The sequence below is a fragment of the Diadema setosum genome, chromosome 10 (genome assembly GCF_964275005.1).
Source record: "Diadema setosum chromosome 10, eeDiaSeto1, whole genome shotgun sequence".
In the NCBI taxonomy this organism is placed as follows: domain Eukaryota; kingdom Metazoa; phylum Echinodermata; class Echinoidea; order Diadematoida; family Diadematidae; genus Diadema; species Diadema setosum.
In genome coordinates, this window is record NC_092694.1 from 11,382,931 (window position 1) to 11,404,971 (window position 22,041).

Sequence of the window (22,041 nt, forward strand, 5' to 3'; positions counted from 1 at the left end):
AATTAAAGATTAGAAATGATGGATGATATAAAATAAATGAAGATGTATCAATCATAGTGGAAGTCAAGGATTTATACGAACCTCAAGAAACAAACACACACACACACACACAAAGTAAATAAAACAAATGAAAACTCTTGATGTAGAACTACTTACACGTGTAACATTTTCCTTGGATAATGTCAGTCTTGCTTTTCAAAGAAATGGCTTTTCATCATCAATGTTTCTCTGTTGACATCTGTAACCCCTCTGAAGCTATCAACTCATCGTCAACCTCATATGAGAGAGACGTTCTCCAAATAATAATGACTTCTCAATCTTCAGGCCCATTAACTTGAACTCCGAACCGTAAGACAAATGTAGAAACAAAACGATATTACCCCCCTCTCCCCACTCTCCTCTCTAACTTTAATCCTGCCATTTTGCAATCACTCTTAAAGGCTTAACCCTGCCGACCTTTTGTCTTATTGACCAAGAATTTCAGAAATTAGGTCGAGGGAGAGCTGCCGAGCAATCGAATTAAGGCCCAGGGATATTTTGGCTCTCTCTGGCCGGGGAAAGGAGCCCTGTGTGCGTTGGCAGTGCGGCCACTCAACTTGGGGGAGGGGGGCTAGAAACCTTGAAAGAGAAACATCTTGACTTTGAAGTTTGGGTAAGATTTAGTTAACTGTTTATCCTGTAAACATCTGCAAAATCTATATAGAATACCCTCTGTAAACGTTCAAAATATGATTTACATGGGATGGGTTTGAGGCTGTGTAGTACTTGATTCCATATTTATAGTTTTTCTATTGCTCGGACAGGTTCAATTGATTCCTTTCAGTTCCATTGTATTCTGCAAATTCATCGTATTAAAGAAGATTGGACAATTTAATGTTTGATATTTAAGATATTTTTTTTTACTTCCTTTCTTGGTATATCCAAATGGAAAAACAAAAACATTTTAAGATATTTTATTGGTCCATACCTCCTCATTGGCAAAAACTTCTAGGCCAATCATGTAGCATGAGGCTGTTTTTCACAGGGTAGAATAATTGTCACTTGTTAGAAAAAACACTTCCTGAGAGTGAATGTTATGTATGTGTATGTTTGGATATATCATGCCAGTTTATCTGAAATGGAAAAATGCAAGTTACAAGGTCCATTTGTTTGAGATTTCCTGGCTCTTGATGTCATGTTTGCCATTCAAGACCATTCTGTTGGTCAAATAATTGTTATGGTTTTACCCCAGGTGTATCAATTGCTTTTGGAAAAACAAAAAACAAAAAAGGTGATATATTAGAAAGCATGGACATGTTATGTCTTAGGTAATTAGTGGTATAGTGTCCAAGATGATTGAATACAATTTTATTTTGTAGCATATTCAGGACTTTTTTTTAGTCTGTGGGAAATAATGGAGTCATTGATAGTATTTTTTGTTCACAAACTGTTTTATGTGACTTCTTCAACACACAAGCTCTTGCCTCTTGTCAAAAGGACTGCCCTTTCTATACATCATCAAAATTTCTTCTTCTCCCTGCTGAAGTTCTTGTGGATTTCTCGTCTCGTTGCAACATTTGCAAATTGTCGGTGACGTCCTCCTCCATGCCCTCTTTGTTTGGCTGTTAACATTTTACAGATCACCCCAGTGATGCTTTCTCCCCATTTGTCCGTTGTCCGCGCCGTCCGTCTGTATACACGCCCGCCATCTCCTTCCCTTTTCGTCGTCTTTCCCTTCTTGGTACCGCCAGCTTGTTTCTGTGTCTGTCTGGAGTCCCTCGAGGATGCTCAATTTGTTAGCTAGCTGGCTGCTTCAGAGCCAAGTGGTAGCTGTCATCGCCTCTCCTGCCGTAATCCTTGAGGGAGGAGCTCACCCAGAAAGAGCCTCCCTGCTCCAGAGCTCGACACTCTCTTCCCTCTCTCTCTCTCTCTCTCTCTCCAGCTTGCAAACTTTGCCTCCGCCCGTGAGATGGAGTGGAAACAGCTTCATCGTCAGTGGCATATTTCATCCCCCACCCCTCCCGTCTTCCTCTTCCTCCTCCCCTCCAACTCCCCCCTCCTTCTACTGAACTTCCACATTCGCTGCTACTGCCGCCACTACCACCACCACCATCATCACCACCACCATCACCATCATCACCACCACCACCATCATCACCACCACCACCATCATCACCACCACCACCACGACCACCACCACCATCATCATCACCACCACCATTATCACCACCCCCTACCACTCCTGTTCAGATTTATATGTGATGCAAGCAAGCCTCTCACTGCGCTGGTGTTTTTTAACCCATTGAAGACGAGTCTTGAGAATACTTGTGCAGGCGTCTATGGGAAATGCATGTTACAGTGAATGATTAAGATCAGTCCATGGAGCTACTAGTAGCTCCATGATCAGTCCATCTTCAAAAAGACGGGTTGATGATGATACACGAGTGTATAACACACACTGGAGGTTATCCCAGAAGCTAAGAGGGAATGGGGTTCACGGAGGGTTCACGCTAACTTTCGAGTTCGTTGATTATCATGTCCACATGACGATATTAAACTATGAGTGGGGAATCCCCCACCCCATGTCATGGATAGAGCGAAAGCCCTAAAAGAAATCTTGTGGTTCTAATCATCAACCAGTCTTTAAGATTGCTAACTGAGGGCTTCTTCACGGGCTAGGCCACAAGTTCAAAATTTTGAGCTAGTCTTTAAGATTTGAAACGTCATCTAAACGTAATTTTTCTCTCAGACATTTTGCTCTCTTTGATGTTAGAGATGGAGTGAGATAGTTTTTTTCATCACTATCATCATCATCATCATAATCAGTGATGGAGGCCTATATGTTATATTTTCTGATTCCTTTGCTAGAGATGGACTCCCACAATGTCAGCAAAGATGCCTGTTTGAAGCCCCTTTGTAATGAGCTCAACATTCATGATATCAATTGATGGCATTTGTGTTCTGTGGAACCATATGTTTGCCTTCACATAACTTGACAGCCTAAAGGTTTTCTCAGTGGAAAGCAGTCATTTCAAGGAACTATGTAGTGAAAGTTTGTGTTGACTAGCAATTCATTTTACCCTGAACAGTGTACTTATGTGGCCAAATGAATACCTAAATAATGTGCCATTTGTTTTATAATAATTTTCTACCATCGTTCTTCAGGTTACTTGGATACATCCACAAAAATGCACAATTGTCTCCACAAAGATTCTGCCATTGACATCATTGAAGTACTAATATGATTAACAAAAAACATCAGAATGCACCTTTCCCCAGACTGAACATAATGTGAGTGTGTCTATTTTACTAATATGATTAACAAAACACATTCACATTCACTCAGTCCACATGTATATTTAGATTTCATTTCCTTTAAAGATTCTTGAATCTGGTAGAGAAAGGGAAATGACGATTTTTGATATATGATATATGCGCAGTGGTGATCCTGCAGAAAGCATTTGTTGTGTGTAAGCACCAGTAAGACAGTCAAAACACACACACACTCTCTCATTGGGACATGCCACAGATGGAGGACGCATTTCTTCCGACCCCGCCAGAATCACCTGCGACATGCACGCATCTTCGGGGTCCCCAGGGCCCCCTCCTGCGAGGACAATTTGTTGCCCGCTTTTGGGTACCAAGAGCCCGGCTGTCAACACCTCGGTTCAGTCCGTCCATCCCTGATACTCCTCTGGCAGAGCTCACTGAGCAGCGTCTAGCCGTAAACCGCAAAAAAACCTCAAGCTTCGCCAAGAAAGAAAGGGGGGAAAAAAATGGGAGTGTACAGCGAAAATCGTGTCCCTGGCTGTCTCCACACTTTAGCCAACGTGGTCTCTTGCAGCAGCTTCATGGTCCTATACTGTATTGCTTTTAGAGAGTCAGCTCTCTTTCCCCCTCTTGAACCATTCTCTTCTACTTCTCTCTTCTTCTTTTCTTTTTAATTTAATTTTTCTCTTTTTTTCTTTTTTTTTTCTCTCTTTTTTGGTTAATTTTTCTGTCTTTGATTTTTTTTAAATTACTGTATTGCTCTTGCTTCTTGATTTTTTTTTTATATGCCTGTGTCTACAGGATCAAAAAGTTAATTTGCGTGGAGAAAAGGTGATTGAATTATCATCAAGTAGATTTAGTTTGTGATCTAATACATAGGCTTTTTGTAGCTCATTACAAGTGTATTATAAATTGATGCATACATCAAGCATGTAATACCATAGTAGTATGAGTGTGTACTTAACCCTGTTGAAGACTAGTCCCACTGAGTATTCTCTGGGCTGGGATGAATGGGAAATGTGTGTTATAATGAAATCAATCTGTCGTCAGTGGGTTAGGTACACACTAATAAATTTCTAACAAGACTGTACATTTGCTGCTACAAGTATTGCTGTTAACCCATTGAGGACGGGCTGATTTTGCTACAACCTTCATTTCCCATAGACACTTGCCCGAATATTCTCGGGATTTGTCCTCAACAGGATAAGGCCATACAAACATTTCTTGGGAAAGAGAAAAACAATGATAAAATATCTTTGTCTACCATTTTCTCAAGTATACTGTAAGTTCACTCAAGTGTTCTAATCTCTTTTTCCAAGCAATGCAAATTTGGTTCTTTTCTTTTGTTACTTGTTTCACAAGTTCTTCCTTGTGGCAGTTCACTAATTGACGTTAATGATAATCCACTTTATCTTTTTTTTTTATATGTGCTTGTAGGATGGTTTGCCCATCTCATTTTGTTTTCATTCCTTCTCGCTGTTTTCCTCTCCTACTTGCTTTCCAGTCACCCCTCCTTCTCTCTCTTGCCATCCTCTTCTAGTAAGAGTCCTGACACGCCCCTCTTTGACCCAGCATGACCCCTGACCCCGGTCTCTTTGTGGGAGCATCACCGCTTCTCCAAGGTCCCAATCTCCCAGTATCAAGAGATAAGAGAAAGGGAGGGGGATGAGGGATGGGGGTGGGGTGGGGGTTGGGGGGAGGAGGTTGATGGGTTGTCAAGGAAATAATTGGTTCCAAGGAGCGTGTGTCATGCTTCGCTCCGCTCCGCAAGGCAAGGCCCTGTCTCAAACTCATCTCCTCCCCCCCCCCCCAATCCCCCAAGATGTAAGCAGCAGCGGTTGCCACGGCAAGCTCCTCCTCGTGTCTGCGGACTCTGGGATTACTCGCCCGACTTTGAGGCAGGACTTGACTTGAGATTGAGAGATCAGCCTCACAAAAAAAGAGGGGTGAATCGGCACCCCCACAAACAAAGTGGAGCTTGAAATCAGTCCGGGGTCTGTGGCGGGTTTTACCTGGATTGTTACACCACTCCCTGTCAAGCAGCGTTTGTAGTGACAGGAGCGGGTTTGTTTAGGGGGAACTTGAGGTCACTGGGGGTCGAGGATTGCAATTGGTGAAAAGTTCATCCAGCTCCCGTTTAGCTAGCTATGTATATAACTTTATGATGAATTAAGATATTTAGAGAGATGATTGATTGGTATCATTATAATGAAATAAAAACTGATTATGGAAATGGGAATGATTACACATTTACAGTGAATTATAGGATGCCCAAGATTTTCTCAAAACCAAGATGGATGGTGCTCTTTTCTTTGAACATACCGACATCAATTGTTTTCATCGGTGTCCTGTCCATGAGTTTCATGTCTCTCTGTTTATCAGTGTGCAATCATGAAATTATTGAAGCAATACCTCGGTAAGGCTGATGTAATACCTGCTACGGTGAGGGAACTGAGGCATGTAGCCTATGGATACCACCTGTAGATCTACCTGGTGCAGCGGCCTGGCAAAGCAAGTCGGCAAATCGGCCTTCTTGTCTGTGATGTGCAGAGATTCCCTCTCTTTTTGGCGAAATGTGACTTCTCTCAGTTCAATTTTAAGCACCAACAAATATTAGCACAAAGGGACATTTAACCTTTGACCTGTGCGGTAATAAACTTTACTCCCAGAACAAACTCTTCTTGTTAGGAAAATAGGACATAAAAGTAAAGAAAGGAGAGAAAGGAAAAAAGAATTGGGGGGGGGGGGGAGAGGAGGGAAGAGAAGGAGGAAAAAAAAAGTTTTCTGAGCAGTGACTGATAGGCTCAATCATAACATGACAGGCGAAGGAGCCAATTATAAACTGTTCTTCATTCTGGGCAGGGCGTTTTGGGGGCAAATGTCAGCTCTTTTGGCAAAGTAACATGTTGGTTTTGTAGAAAATTGCCTAACCTGGATTTATGGCTCGCTGTACTCTTTTAGGGGTCACATGTCAGGAATGGGGTTGCATCTTGAAAGAGAGAGAGAGAGAGAAAAGCAGATAATAAGCTAGGGAAAAGTAGTTTATTAACAGTGCAAATAAAAGTTAAGGAGTCTGTGCATAAAAAAAAAAAACAACTGACAAACTCACACACATGTGCAAAAGAATGTATGAAATTATAAAAGAAAAGCACAATCAAACAGATCATCAAAACAACATATTCTGTTGTAAATGAAATCATAGTTTTTTTGGCTTTTTATACTTCTCTTTAAATGGATGTGAAATAAAAGTTTTGCTGTCATTAGTGGATGTATATATATTGCACTACCATTCCCTGTCATCAGAGTAGAAAAATTTTGTTATTGGCATAGGTAAACATTACAAATCTTGAGGAAAGAATGAAAATGTTTTGTAAATGGGTGATGGTTTTATGTTGAAAATGGTCTCTTTGAAGAGAAGAAAAATATATATAAACAATGTGTCTGAAAAACAATTACTCCCCGAAAGATTGAGTTTATTAGAGCTCAATAGGGGTAGTCCCTTAATCCATGGGTTTGATATCAGATATTTGCTCAGAAAAGGTTTCTGCACTCAACATTTTCCTTTATTAATTACTTGATTGATTCACTTGTCATAAGTATTTTAAATCAAAACAGTAGATTTTATAGAAGGATAATTGAAACATTTAGATGAAAGCCCTTCATGTTCATGAGTTTGAAAGTGCAGAAAGGCCGGGCAATAATAAAGACGAGTCAAGTAAAATGTTATTATGATTTATTTGATCCTGCATATCCTGGTGATTTGATGGCAAAATGCAGGAGGGTTTGATTTATTCAAGCAATCAACAAATCGGGGCTTTGTGCGACTTTGACGGAGGGGACGGAGCGAGAAATGGAACAGATAGACGACATTGTGGCAAATTGTCACCGTGAATGGGAGAAGGCTTTGCGAGCAAATGTTGGTTTATGGCATCAGCGTGATTTTATGAAGCATAAATCACGAATTTTTCTTTGTAGCGGGATGAAAAAGATTGGCATTGGTATTAACTTGTGCCCTTTTTCTTCTTTTTTTGCGAGCGTGGATGAATGGCAGTGCAATTAAAGACTATTATTGCAAGGTGAAGGTCACAATTTGATGCATTTCATTGCCGCTGTAAATCACCTGTTTGATACATTCGCTGATTCGGTAAAGATTTGTTACAATTTTTTTTTTGAAAACAGTACGGCTCTGTCTTTGGAGAATGTATAGAGCATCAATTTAAAAGGTATGCACTTAACAATTTAAAATCTCCTCTAATGATAAAGGGCTGGTTTTTGGTAAAGGAGTTGGTTATCATTGAATTTTGAAAAGGAAATTAATTCTTCAAAGGTGCAAGATTCAAATAACAAAAACATACAGCAACAGGTCTTTCCTGATATTCAGAGACAACCCCCCCCCCCCACAAAATAAAAAAAAAATCCATCCAGTTAAACATCAGTTACAGAGAAATCCTTGTACATATTTGCTTGTAGATTCAATGGTTTTCTCAGAGTAAGTAAACTGCCTCTCTTACCACATTAATTATGATTCTACACGCATTTCTGAGTGGCAAAATATTAGTTTACATGAATGACAGAAAACAAACATATTTGTTGTTTGTGTCTGTGCAGTTGGCAAGTACTGAATAGGATAATCTATGCTTTAAATATGTGAAGAGGAGTCCATCATTTTTTTGTTAAGCTGCACTTGGAGCGCTGTGTTGAACAGTAAATTGAATTGAATATTCACAACTTAAGGACATCCATTGTGATTTTACTGTTGCTTTTCTGTTTTCAGTATGTTACTGCTCATTATAAGATATCCCTGTGCAAATAAGTTGGGCTTAAGTTTTGGTGGCTTCAAAGGTTCTTTCTGATGTGCTTTCAAATCTGTAATTGTGACAGGAGAAAAGGAATTGAACTATTAAAATTTATCAGCCTTCATCTGACAATCAAGTAAGTGTTCGCATATTTAATAAAATTTGACGATATTGACTGAAATGCTAATATATTTTGTGGGTGATAAATGCAATACCAACCCCTTCCCTCTTGAAAAAGAAGAAGAATGAATAAAATAATAGATTTGCACTGTAATAACAGTGTGACATTGTAATTCTACCAAGTTAGTATGTAAGTGAGAGAGTCAAAATTGTTCTGACAAGCAAGGGGGCAGTTGTTGGCTAATCACCTACATCTTTGATAACAACAACTAATATCGAGATATCGATATTGATATGCAATAAGTTTTTCGCGTGACTGTTGGACCACTTTCCACCCGGCCTCTTTGTGTAACTGCCCCCACATATGCTCACGTTGCTGTATGGAGTAGATAATGTGCAGGGTCATTGGAGCCAGAAATTTTTGCGTTTTGATAATTCAAACCCCTCTTTTGTCAAACACACCACTGCCAGGCAGCCCAAAGAGATAGTGGTATCACTAGAAAGGGCAGTGATGGTTTTCCCTGTGTGCCTTTTGGAGGCCATTGAGAGGGACATCCAATCCCCGTCCTCCGCTACTTAGCAGCTGACAGACAAGGCACTATTTCCAATGCTGGCCATTTTCACTGGAAAACACATATGGTATGAGCCAAGTTCTGAGCTTAAGGATGGGATAGGATAGGATGTTAAAGTTTAGGTCAGAACTCTCGCCCACATAAACGCTTCCCCCTTAACCCTACCCCCCCCCCCCACTTTGGTATTACGGTCATTTGAATTGGTTCATATTCTTCTTCAAGAAATTTTCTCGTGGCTTGACTTGATTTCTTTTTCTCCAGGATGCCATATGAGATGACAAACACAACTCTGAACTTTACCATTCTCATTATCTTCTTCGTAAAAGAACTGTGAAAACCAAACTTTTTTTGTTTTTGTTTTTCCTTCATGCAGCTTTTGTGAGCAGCCAGGATTTTCGAAAGTGAAATGGGCATGATAGTTCAACAAATCCCTCTATCATGAGTACATGTTGGATACTCGTAATCTTTTAATGGTCGGCAATTTATGATATTTTCATTCTGTAAAAAAGGCAGTCGGCTATAATTCATGAAATATTCATGCGGCAAATGTTTCTGGTCTAACAGTGACAGAGAATTTGATACAAACTCAAGCATCCTTTACGATTGGTTTTATTCTATTGCTGTTATGAATCATATGTTCATATATTTTCAGAAAATATTGATAATGATAATATACTACTTCTGCTACAACTACTGCTATGCCTACTACTACTACTACTACTACGACTATTACTATTATCATTACTATTACTATTATTATTACTATTACTATTACCATTACTATCACTATTATTATTACTATCACTATTACTATTACTATCACTATTACTATTACTATCACTATTACTATTACTATCCCTATTACTATTACTATTACTACTGCAACAACTACTGCTATGACTACTTATGCTGATATTTATAATGATAGTAAAAAGTAAGCATAGTAAATCTAGAGAGGGACAGAGAAGAGAGAGAGAGAGAGAGGAGGAGCTCAAAATTATTATAAATCGTCAGGGAACTGATGGCACAGATTGAAGGGCATGCTGCCGTACAAGGGGGATTGAAGAAATTGGTCAAATATTCCAATCTCGTGAGATTTCCTCCCAAAATCAGATAAACGTTGCTATTAATGCCACAGTCAAAAAAGCTCTCGGACCCTTGTGTGAAATTGGAAAGAGGATTTGTGTGTTTTGTTATCATTTTTGTCTTCTTCTTTTTTCTTTTTCCTTTTTTTTTTTGGGGGGGGGGGGTAGGGGGAGTCATTTTCCCTGCTGTCTTATAAGAGCAATGTGGAAGTTCCTGGTTTTCCTGAATAACATTTGTACAAAATGATGTGAACTCTTGATTATAAAGTGCATCCAAGAGTTCAACTTTTGCAGTCTTGGTTGTGGACAATCACTATTTTTTTGATGACTCCTTGTAGAGCGGAAGAAAATTTTTTAGCTTATCTGATGGCGTGGTTTTTCAATGGCAGTGCACACAGAACAACAGTCCCCAGGAAGCGACGTTATTCGAAATTTCTCCCTTGTTTCATAGACGGGTCCCATCATAATAGCCGTATGAAATGAGGATTGCACTCACTGTTTGACAGATTTTGAAAGTGACAAGCAGAATGCAGTTCATGCATTCAAAAGGCTAAGACCAATGTTTGAACAGTTTTGTCTCAATATTAGACTGCATTAAACTCAAATTATTGGAGGGGGGGGGGGGAAAGATCTTATTGGAATATCAAAGTGGGTTTCTCTTGATCAAAATGTAAATTTTGAAAATATGAAGCCAAGTTAAGACAAATTATGATTGATTGCGCATGCTCCTATTATGCAGACAAATTTGAAAACTAATAAGCGGAAAGATACATAGTGAGGTCCATTGGACATTTAAAACATCGAGTGGTCAGGTTTATCATATTTGGAGCCGTCAGTCAGATTAGATTTGACCACTGTTGTTGGATATTTTCAAAGGATATTTGACATATTCATGTTAAAGTGATATTGTGACTGCCATGTGTGCATTTTAATAACTTTGTTCTGGAATGATGAACGAGACAAATGAATGATAACTTTTCTGTTTAATTTGCATTTTCTTCGTATTTGACAATCATCAGAGAAGAATTAGTAAAGCACCATTTCAATGTAGTATCTCCCAAAGATGTGTTAACTACATTCATATGAACATACCCATATACATAAAGAGTAAATTGGCTTGAATATGATTGTTGACTTTAATACTGGCTTTGGATAGGTATTCTGTGTAATCTCTTAAGAAATACCCCCCCCCCCCTCCTTTTCTCTGAGAGGCATTTTGTATGTTTGAATTTATCTCATGATATACAATTCTCTTCAAAATTGTAATCCGTCCCTACAGCCTGTTTGTTTCTCCCTTAGTTCTCATTGTAGTATCTGTATTTTACTTTGTCCTAGTGCTGACTTGTAATTGAGAAGCCTGGAAAGGGAAATCCACCTTGAAAATTAGCTTGTGTGAATAGAAGAAAAAATAGGAACAAGACAGTGAAAGTTTTTGATAAGAATTTCATATGAAAAGCAGGAATGTTAGGATTTTTTGAGGTGTTGTGATCATTCAAACACAAACTGGCAATTCTGTGATGTCACACACGGGCTAACATCCATTTCCTCTGACTGTAGAATGATAATAAATTATCATTTCCCCATTAAGTTGATTTCCAATTGTACAGGCAGGCATCCTTAATTAATACAGTCATTGTGAATATTTTGGTTTTGTCATAACCCCTGCATGCAGAAAGATTTTAGTCTTCAATAATGAAAGAAAATAGCAATTTTATGGAATGCTATGCACATGGCGAGTGAATGGTGAACTCACGTGCTACATCATGGAGTTGCCAATATGTGGTCGATTGATCACAACCTCAATACATCATATCTTTCCAACGTTTGATCAGAATTTGCTCAAACTTTATCAGTCCTGTTCCTCTCATACATACTTTTATCTCTGCTTCTAGTCCCACAAATTTATTTTAGGGGATAACATTTCCCTTTATGGTAACCAGATGTAACAGCGTTTCAGGCCTCATCAATAAACGGCTGGCCATGTTCTGACAGACAATTAGTGTTTCCCATTCAAGTGGGAGGCATCATTAAAATCGTTCCAAGACTAGAATAGTTTGGGAAATGCTAATGGAACCCATGTTGGGAGAGAAATTTGCATTTCTGTTCTTGGTTTTTTGGGTACGTCTGCATGCAAGTGTGTACGTACATACCCTCAGTGCCAGGGAGGGGAAAAAAATGGAACGAAAATCTAGTTTTTGGTGTGTAAGAAAACATGGGCATATCTGGGGCACACTGTGATGGTAATTTGTAAGATGTAGGTCAGAGTGGGCCGTGCGATGGGACGCGAGGAGTAGCAGTCGTCCTTAATGGACTATCAGCAGGACAACTTCCATTTTGGTCGGGGTCCTGCGACGACGACAATGTTCAGACAGGGACGTAGGGTTAAAGGGCACGTTCACCCAAATGTAAATGTGGATTGAGTAAAGACTGAAATGTTAGTAGAACACATCAGGGAAAGTTTGAAGAATATTGGACAATCCGTGGAAAAAGTTGTGAATTTGTGAAGTTTCAGTGCCGCCATCACTGGATGAGAAGACTATAACAGTTTGTGACATCGTTGCAGGACAATGATATAAAGGAAATATAAGCAGAATTCAACTTATTTTCATATTTCTATCAAAATAAAAGAACACTTGACTTGCCTCTTTCAGAAAACAGGGGGAAACATTACCGTTAACATGTGTCAATAACAAGTAGAGGGAATGTGTACATTTTTAAAATGATGAAAGTATTGCAGAATTTTTAATATATTTCTTTCTTCATATTGTTTTTTGTATGTGACATCACAAACTGTTGTGTCTTCTCCTCCAGCAGTGACGGCACCAAAACTTTAGAAATTCATAAATTTTGAATGGATTATACGATTTTCCTATTTAAAAAATTCTCTGATGTGTGCTACTAAAAATTGCAGCCTTCACTGCTGATAATCTACACATACATTTGGATGAACCTATCCTTTAAAGAAGTACCCACCCACTTTAATATCTACCTATACCCACCCATGCCTCTTGCTCCGAGTATAAATCAGTGCTGACAGGGCCTGCTGCCCTGTTTTGATGGCCGTAACCTCAAGATTAGATGGATCGTAAGAGTAATAAGAGTAAAAATGGAGCCATTCGGATATTTCTTCCAAAAGAGAGATGATTCTGACGGAATGCCCAATGCAATCTTCCAGTGCAAAAACGAACTTCTGACCGTGATCTTGCATATGGAGAGTTCTAATTTCTGTGCCTCATGACAATAAATTTGTGAATAGGATTATTAAGCCTGAGGGATATAGGACACACTGTCTACGTGAGGATTGTGATGATAATCAGTGGATCTTTTTAAGTAAAAAGAAAAAAAAATCATTAGAAAGTGAATATTTAGTCTACAGTCATAAAGATGATCAGCTCAGGGTGAGATCAAATTATGATCTTCCATGATAGATGCCTTGCACATCTCTTCACAAAGTGAAAGGGTGTCTTATAATAGTAATAGCAATTTGATGAATGTATCTTCTTTCCTCTCAATGAAATATTTCCCCTTTCTTCTTCTTTTACTCCTTTTTACTCCCAAAAAAGTTTTACACACTTTCCAATGCCTCTAGCATGGAAAGACTTAGTACCTGGTGTGTAGCCATTCATCCATCCATATTCCTAAATATATTTGTTTCTTTGCATTTTAATATATGTTCATGTATTTGTTCAAGGAAATGATAACTCAATATTCATTCATATTGTTGTACTGCCTAGCACAGAAGGATGCTGGAGCCATTCATTTTTGTGCTGAATGTATTTATTGTGTAAACTGACATGAAAATTGCCAGACTTGCTCTTGACCTCTTGTTTCTTCTCTCTATCATCTCTCTCTCTCTTTTTCCCTTTCCATCTCTTTATCTGTCTCTATCACTGTCTATCTGTCTATCTTTATATCACTTCCTATATATCTCTCTATATCTCTTCCTATATATCTCTCTATCTAATCTGTCTTTCTCTTCCTTTATAGATATCTCTATCTCTATCTGTCTATTTGTCAATCCATGTCTCTCTCTCTAACTGTCTATCTATCTATCTATCTATCTATCTATCTATCTATCTAACTATCAATCTCTCTCTATCTATCTTTCTTTATATATGTTTATTTCTATCTATCTGTCTATCTCTCCCTCTATCTCTTTCTCTTTCTATCTATGTATCCAAGTATATCTATTTATATTTCTTGCTATTTCTATCTGTGTATCTTTCTCTATTTGCCTATCTATCTGTTTATCTCTCTCTATATACTAAATATTTATCTTTCTCTCTCTGAATATTATATGTATTGATTTATCTATCTCTTCATCTCTCCTCCTCATGCAGGTCTCTTGAAATCCAGCAGCTGTCCAGTCCGCACAGCCAGGTCTCCAACACCAACGGTAGCTCTCCCCAGCATGCCAACTCACCCGACAGCAATAACTGCTCTGTGACTTCCAACGGCACGGACAGTGAGTTCCTTTCCTCTCTTTTTTTCTCCTTTCTCTCGTTCAATCCATCACCCTCCTTTCATTCCTTCCATCCATCCACCAATCCATCCACCATCCATGTGTTCTATTTTACCAAATATTTCTGCACTGGCGAGAAACTCTTTGGAAATCGCATCCGTCACTGTTATCTTATTCTCGTCAGGAATCTTAGCTTACGAGAACATAACTGGAAAATTTCCTTTTCCACTGCCACAGCACCTCTCTCAATTTCTCTTCTCATGAATGATATGACCTAAAACATGTCTTTCTGCAACTCATCTATCCTTTTAATGAAAAACTGAGCCTAGTGAGAACACAGTCAGTACTTCCTGTACTGCACTGTTTCTACAGGTGCATCCTTACTTTGAAAAATATGACTTGAACTTTTCTGTTGCTGTCCTACTTTTTTCGTAAATCGTCCAGATTTGCAAGTGGATGGCTGAGAAGTATTACTCTTCCAATCTTCTACCAATTATTTTGCAGCTTAGCCTGCAAGAACTCTGACTTAAAAAGCTGACAAATAGAGAATTAAGTATCAATTTCTACTTTTCTGTTTCTATAGGGGGGAAAAATCCACATTTCTCATATTATATGTCATCATGGATATAACCTGAGCATTTTTAAGTTGCAAAGAGTGGTACGGTTGGGTATCAAGTTGTGTTCAAAGTTGAAACACTCTTCTCCTGTCCAGGAAATTATTCGCAATCACGACTGTCCGTCTGTCTGTTGCAAATGCTTTTGTTGAAATCATTTGCTTCGGAGGCATTTCTCAGCGGTAACGCATGAGCAGTGATTGAGATTTTTGTCAGTGTGCTCTCAGGTTTGTGAACTCATGATTGGCCGCTGCTTTTCCATGTGCCAATCCGAGGTAATCCATCCAGATTGACACTCGGCATTATGGGATTACGGTCTCAATCAGTAAGAATGCATTTCCTGAGCGAAATATTAGCGCTAATTACAAAGCTTGGAACAGTCAAAAGACGGATAAAAACCGTGACGCCAGAATTTTTTCCCCGTCCTGTGCTGCCTCGTTTGAAATCGACACCCGTATCAGAGCACTTTTATTCTAATTTGAATATCTTTGTACTTTTCGCCATGATATCCACTCGAGGCGGGATAACATGAGCTTAGTCGATAGAATAACAGTTTTGACGACTTGTCATGAAAGTGTACCAGCTCGCTGCTAGTCGAACGTGGCTTTTATCATGTGTTTCTGGCATGAGGAGCACCATTGCTGTTCTAAAAACGGCAGCTCCAAACCAGAGACGCTAGTTGGCTGCCAGGATCCCTTTAACTTTCCGTACGTCCTTTCCCTGTTTTTTCGTGCTTCTAAACATCCATTAAATTGGGAAGACGGTGTGACTAGCGGATCTTGGGGGGATATTGCCCGTGATAGATCTAGTCATCGCGTCGGTCCGACAGCTTCGGAGTAGGCAGTTCCAAAGCCGCCTTCATTACGCCGAAACCATCGTAATTATGGTGTGTTGATTACAGTCGCCTCGACACTCCAACCTGCGTGCTTTATCAGCGCAGCCTTGCTGATGCGCCGTCCCTCACACTTCGTGGGACAGACAGATTTACCGCCATGATGAAACCGCTCTCCCCCCTCCCCCCTGTCATCAACACACAGGGTTGACGCTTCCTCCAAAAACAAGCATTCCTGAGAAAAACCTTACCTTATACATGGCTCAACCTGTTTTTGACAAAGAGTACAGGATACTGCGATTATTACGGTAATAGTGTTCATTTAGTTTGCTTTCGTTTTAAGCCGGGAAGGGGATTGTAGCTTGATTAGAACTGGATGGTGGTTTAAAGGATAGGCAACTTTAAGATAGAAACATTCTCCGTGATGGACCAGACCATTACAAACAGAGAAAAATAACAGTTTCACATAACTGTAATTGTAACAAATATGAAGAGATTGGTGACTTTTCTTATTAGATCAAAAACTCAGTAAACTCAAGTGAAGGGCACATACTGCACGAAAAGACAAACTTGATTTGTCAGAGGTATGTGAGAAGAACAGGATTCAAGTTTGCTGGCAGACTTGTAGAAAGCATACTTGACTACCCAATGCATACGTATTTTCGCACATGTTTACAAGTGGGTTCTGTTTTTTTTCGCTCTGAAAGGATTAAAAGATATTATGATATTCTCATACTTCCTGCAAAGAAAAAGAAAGTTATAAAACATTCATACAAATTGAAGAACAGTTCAAATGTTAATGAGAAAGATTTTGATTCAGACAAAGGCAAATAGCTTTTATAGGAAACTTCACGGTTGCATGATCAAACCTGCAACTTGGAAGATGTTGATTGTACCCTTAAGCACTTGTCTGCTTCCATTTCAAGATCCACAGACTTGCTGCTGTTGCTTTGATGCTTGCTTTTCCAAGCGCCTTTACTGTGGATATGTATTCCAATAAACATGTGTTTCAGTTCTAATAATGAATCCTTTGATGCCAAATTAAGCAAAAAATGTCTAAAATATGAAATGACACAACATATACGTTGTATATACAGGGAAGGAAGATGGGAGAGGGAGTTGGTAATTGCTAGTGTACGTGTAAATGACATTGTTATTGCTATCAGCGGGAATACTTTCTGACTACTCGCACGATTAGTCACTGGAAAGAGAGGGGGGGGGGCCTAGGTGGTCGGATGATCACGCTGCGTGCTATTTCAGAACTTCTCACGTGTCGAGAGATTACAATGCGCTTTACGCACTTTGCGCTGGTTTTGATTAATTCTTTGATATTCGTCCCGTGGAGGAAAAAAAAAAGTGGGTGGTATGTTATTCATAGGATAACATCTATTAGGCCAGCTACCGGTATCTCTGTGATGACTGAGGGGGTGATCAGGGTTCTTCCTTTCTTCCAAATCTTTCGTGAAATCAACTTTGCCTGCCAGAACCTCAACAGCCTATATGTCGTGTGCGTATATTAGAATCAGCCCATGTATTCCCCCTCCAAAAAACCCAGAATCAAACTATCTATATATCTGTATCTACTTGTCTATCTGGTTATCTGGTTATCTATTCCTCTATCTCTGTCTGTCTTTCATTCAGTCAATCAATCAGTCAATCTATCTATCTATCTATCTATCTATCTGTATCTATCTATCTATCTATCTATCTATCTATCTATCTATCTATCTATCTATCTATCTATACCTATCTCTCTCTTGTATCTGGTTATATACTTCTGTATCTCACTATCTATCTCTATCAAAACATGTGTCTGACTCTCTTTTGATCTCTTTCTCTATCTCTATCTATCTATCTCTCTACTTATCTGTCTGTCTAATCATCTATCTGTCCATCTGTTTGTCTGTCCAGCTGTCAATCTCTCTATCTATGTATGTATCTATCTGTCTGAATATCTATTGATATATAATTGATTTTTCAGCTACAACAATAGCCCCCCCCCCCCAAAAAAAAAAAAAAAAAAAAAAATGGAGAGTCCAGGAAAATATTAAAGGGATTTTCTTTTCTCTTTCATTTCTGTTTATGAGATGTAGTGATGAGAAACAAGAATGGGAGATTTTCACGACTCTAATTGGCAAATTTTACATTCCATGTTTGAGATGTACAAGTGATTTAAAAAGATGTATTCAAAAAACAACACTAAGCTACATCCTCTGGTAAGGAGTTGCTCCATTTTTTTTCTTCTTTCCAAAAAAGGGGTAACACATTATTCTGCCACTCTCTCAACAGTTGAAGGCGTTGTTGTTGTTGTTGTTGTTGTTGTTGGTTTTTTTTTTTCTTGGGGGGGGGGAAGGATTTAGGAGTGTCATTTCTGTGCCACCTTGTGTGTTTGGGGCAAGCTTATTGTTTGTCTGCCAGAAAGACCACTAGTTATTAGCCGACCCGTTTTCGACGTAACGATTGCAAGCCCGCTGCAGTCTAGCTCACCACTTGAAGGAGAAGGAGCGGCCAGCGCCGGTCAAGAGGTCAAATGATGTCCGATACCTTTGATGGGAAATGAATAGGTATGAAACAGGTGAAGAAATCTATTAGCACTCCCTCCCCTTCCCCCCTCGATTGAACTGTTTTATGAAGTAAATGCAGACAGGCCGTGTCTTCTTAAGATTTTACGAGAGGCTCCCTGAAAAACTCCCATTTCGTGGTGTCCCGACAAAAGAATATTGAAAAAAACCTCCCTGATTTAGTCATTGCTGTTACACATGTAATTATTACACTAGAATCTCCCTGATTAGTCTTCAGAAACTTTGAGCTTCAGTGGCTGCCTGTCCATTGCTGAGTAAGAGTATAAGATCTTGCTGCTTATACTCATAAGGCTCTTCATAATGTGTTCCCTAATTTAGATACCTATCCATGTTAATCAGTGTATGTCTGTGGGGGCCAGTACTATGGCTGCTTTAATCATCTTTCCCATGTTTGAAACACGTTTCATTACCCACTTTCTGAACATGTTTGCCAAGGCCTTTCTGGGCACCGTTTCATGGAAGTTGTCAGCCATGACATGTTGTCAGTCTCTGACAATCACAATATTTACTGTTAGTGATCAGAGCTTCTCAGCCAATCAAAACCATGGATTTGACTGAATTTGTCAGAGACTGACAACATGTCAGGGCTGACAACTTTCATGAAAGGGTGCACAGATCCACAGATCGTGTTTCTGGAGTTGCCACGTTTATCATCTCTATCATGAGTAGAGAGGGCGGCCTTATCACTGGGCATCTCCATTGTGCAGTTTGACCCAAGGAGCGGAGATGTGCAGTTGGCAGTTGTTGGCGTGGGCAGGTCCGAGCTATAAACATATTTTAAAAACGTCTTTGCATAATATCATCTCCACAGAAACTCGTTTCTGGCTCAAACGTGTTTTCCATTGCACTATTTTTGGCATTTCATAGAGGCGTTTCTACTCCCACAATCAAAACAGCTTTGTGTTTTTATTAATTGCTCAAATCCCTGAAATTTGTTTGGAAGCCTAATTTCTGTGCCAGAAGTGAGTCCATCTTACAGAATAAAGGATGAAAAAGTTTTTTTTTTTTTTTTTTTTTTTTTAAGTGAATGTGTTGTTAATCTAGAAAGATCATATTTTTGAGATTCTCTGGGGTCATGCCTTGTATGGAATTTAACAGAAAAGGTCATAGGCAGCTTTTTGTAAATTCCGGACACTCCTGTTGATTTTTGGTGCGCAGGCAAACCTGAGCTTTGCACAATCCATGTAAATGCATTCAGCTATTGAGTGTGTGCCAGATTGGGAATATCTACAACAAATCACACCCTACTCCTCCGTCGACCCCATCCCCCCCCCCCCCCACCACCGACAAATTGCCCTTTCTTTTCGCGATCAATATCCAATTTGGCAAGACAGCCGACTGCATATAGATCGGTCAAAATCGACTCTAAGAGAGCAATGTTTTTGCGCAGAGAAATCCCTTAAAAACGCTGTCCCCTGATCGTTAGATGTTAATTTCGTGTCAGCATCATGGAACATTTTCGTACTCGATGCGAATTTGACTGCATTCATTAGTCCATATTTGCAGAGCAGTGGGGGGGGGGGGGGAGCACTGAAGATACATCAACACATACTATGATTTATCTGGGTGAAAATATGGAAACCGCATTCAGGAAAAGGATTAATTGGGACATTTGCAGAAAAAAAAAATTTTTCAAGTTCTCCAACATTTGGATGAAGTCTTGATCATTTCAAAAGAAAACAGAAGGATTTCAGATGGTAAAGTCTTTCAAATTTTTTTCTCTTTTAGATTCATTTTCCTTTGCATGGGAGCATTATGTCAGTTAAAGATCAAGTAAAAATTGGCCTTGTAAAAAGACTTCCAAGTTTTCTAAGAGGGCAACAAGTTTATATTTTCTTTTGCAGACACACTTTACAGTCCTGAAGTTCTCTTACCCTTTTGTGACAAATCTCTAAGTGCTCGAGACAGGTCGTCCTGTCTTTGGTTCTTCGTCTACTTCTTCTTCTTCTTTGATTTTTTGTTTTTGTTTTCAATTTTGTCCGATGGTGTAAACAGATTGGAAAGGTCACAGGTTCAGAACGCTATAATTACAAAGTATGTTTTTCGACCGCTCATAATTACAGTAAGTCTTCATTTGTAGACAAACCTATGAGAACCTGTTACACTCGCTGTAGCGACACTGTCATCACTTTGATACCCGCATCTTTTTGATTGTTTTCTTTTTTTTCGCACCCAGTCCTTGGTGTCAGTGCATGGCCAATGAGAAGATGACCTCCAGAACTGTTTAAAAAGGGGGAGGGGGAAGAGGGGGGAAAGTCAGTGACATTGGCAATAAAAATCACATCTTCGCGGCGGGACACCGTCATGATCCAAACCTCATGTCGCCCGCGAGATCTCACTGCCCCGTGACCGGCGCACATCCTGGCACCCGCGGCGGGGCAGTTGAGGGTCGGCCGCGCGCCGGGCACAAAAATCAGCGACACCTCCAATTGAGTTCGACGTGGCGAGGAAGGAGCGACTTGCTCCTTGCAAAGCCAACGAAGAAGAGGCTGCCCCCACCTGACCCGCCACTATTCCTGCCTGCAAGTCATGCAGAACATTGCCAGAAATTGTACTAATTTCCTTCTCTCTGACACCTAGTTTATGATCTACCCCTCTTTCTAAAGTCTTTCTTTCTGCCTGGTTCTCCAAAACCCTGCATATTTCTTCTCTTTTTTTTTGTATCAAGTTGTCTGAACTTTTATCTTATGGCAACCTTAGCAATAAAAAAAAAAGAGAGTCTTTTTTGTTGGTTTCCAAAGTTCACTCAAACTCTTTGCACCCTGGTGCATATTTCAAGGGGCAGTCATGCGGAACAATAATGGAATTGTTTCCTCTCCCCCAATCATTTGCTCTGAGTCACATGAATAAGTAACATACAGTATCAATCTTCTTATCCTTACTTCAAAAGACAAGTTTTGTCAAGTATTTTTCAAGAGAGACAGAAGGACTGAAGTTCAGAAATACTCTGAAATGTGCGCATGTGTGCATTTGAAACTATTTTCCGGAGATAGCGAAGGACGAGCAGCAATCATAGATGACAGTGCAGGAATATCTATGTTCAAAATTGCGTTGAAATTGAAGAGATTTTTTTTTGTCCAATCCCTAACATAGCTGTTAAAAAAAATATTTGAATATTGCCAAGCATTTTTGTTTTGTCTCTAACAGTAGCTGTAGATATTGATGAACAAATTGAGGATGTCAGTATGAAAAGATTTTCTAATTCAGTTCACCTGTTTTATTACACTTGTAGCTGCAAAAGACAAATGTTGTTTAACTCCTTATGTGTCACGTTTACCCACCCAACTCAGTTGACAACTACACATACTTTGCTCAAAGGCACAAAGCAATAAACAAATCACAATATAAGAATATGCCACAGCACACTGAAAGTGCCATAGCTATAGCTTTGTCATAAACTTTACACCAAAGTGCAGCAAAGCTTGCAATTTTCTCTAATACAACTGTGCTGTCTTCCACATTGTGCATAAATACTTCTCTAAAAAGTTACATGACTTTGAAAAATAGAATGTTTTCTAAACATACTTTGATACAAAATAGTGTATGTATTGTGGTCTCTATAAAAATAATATGTCACACAGGAAGAACTTGCATTGTGGAACACAAAGGGTTAAAGGGATGGTACAGTATTGGTGGAGATGAGAATTGGGCTTTTAACTTTTTAAAATCGGCTTTGGAATCGCTGAGACATCCAAAAACAAAGTAAAACAAAGCGATCGTAATAGAGTG

The 22,041-nt window shown here is 39.3% G+C and overlaps 1 protein-coding gene across 1 annotated transcript in view; it reads left to right on the forward strand.

Moving 5' to 3' along the window:
* LOC140234361 (protein phosphatase EYA1-like) overlaps window positions 1–22,041 on the forward strand; it is a 414,338-nt gene that overhangs the window by 273,237 nt on the left and 119,060 nt on the right. The window contains exon 3 of the mRNA XM_072314419.1: window positions 14,163–14,287. Coding sequence (XP_072170520.1) covers window positions 14,163–14,287 — 125 coding nt within the window. The remainder of the gene's footprint in view (window positions 1–14,162; window positions 14,288–22,041) is intronic.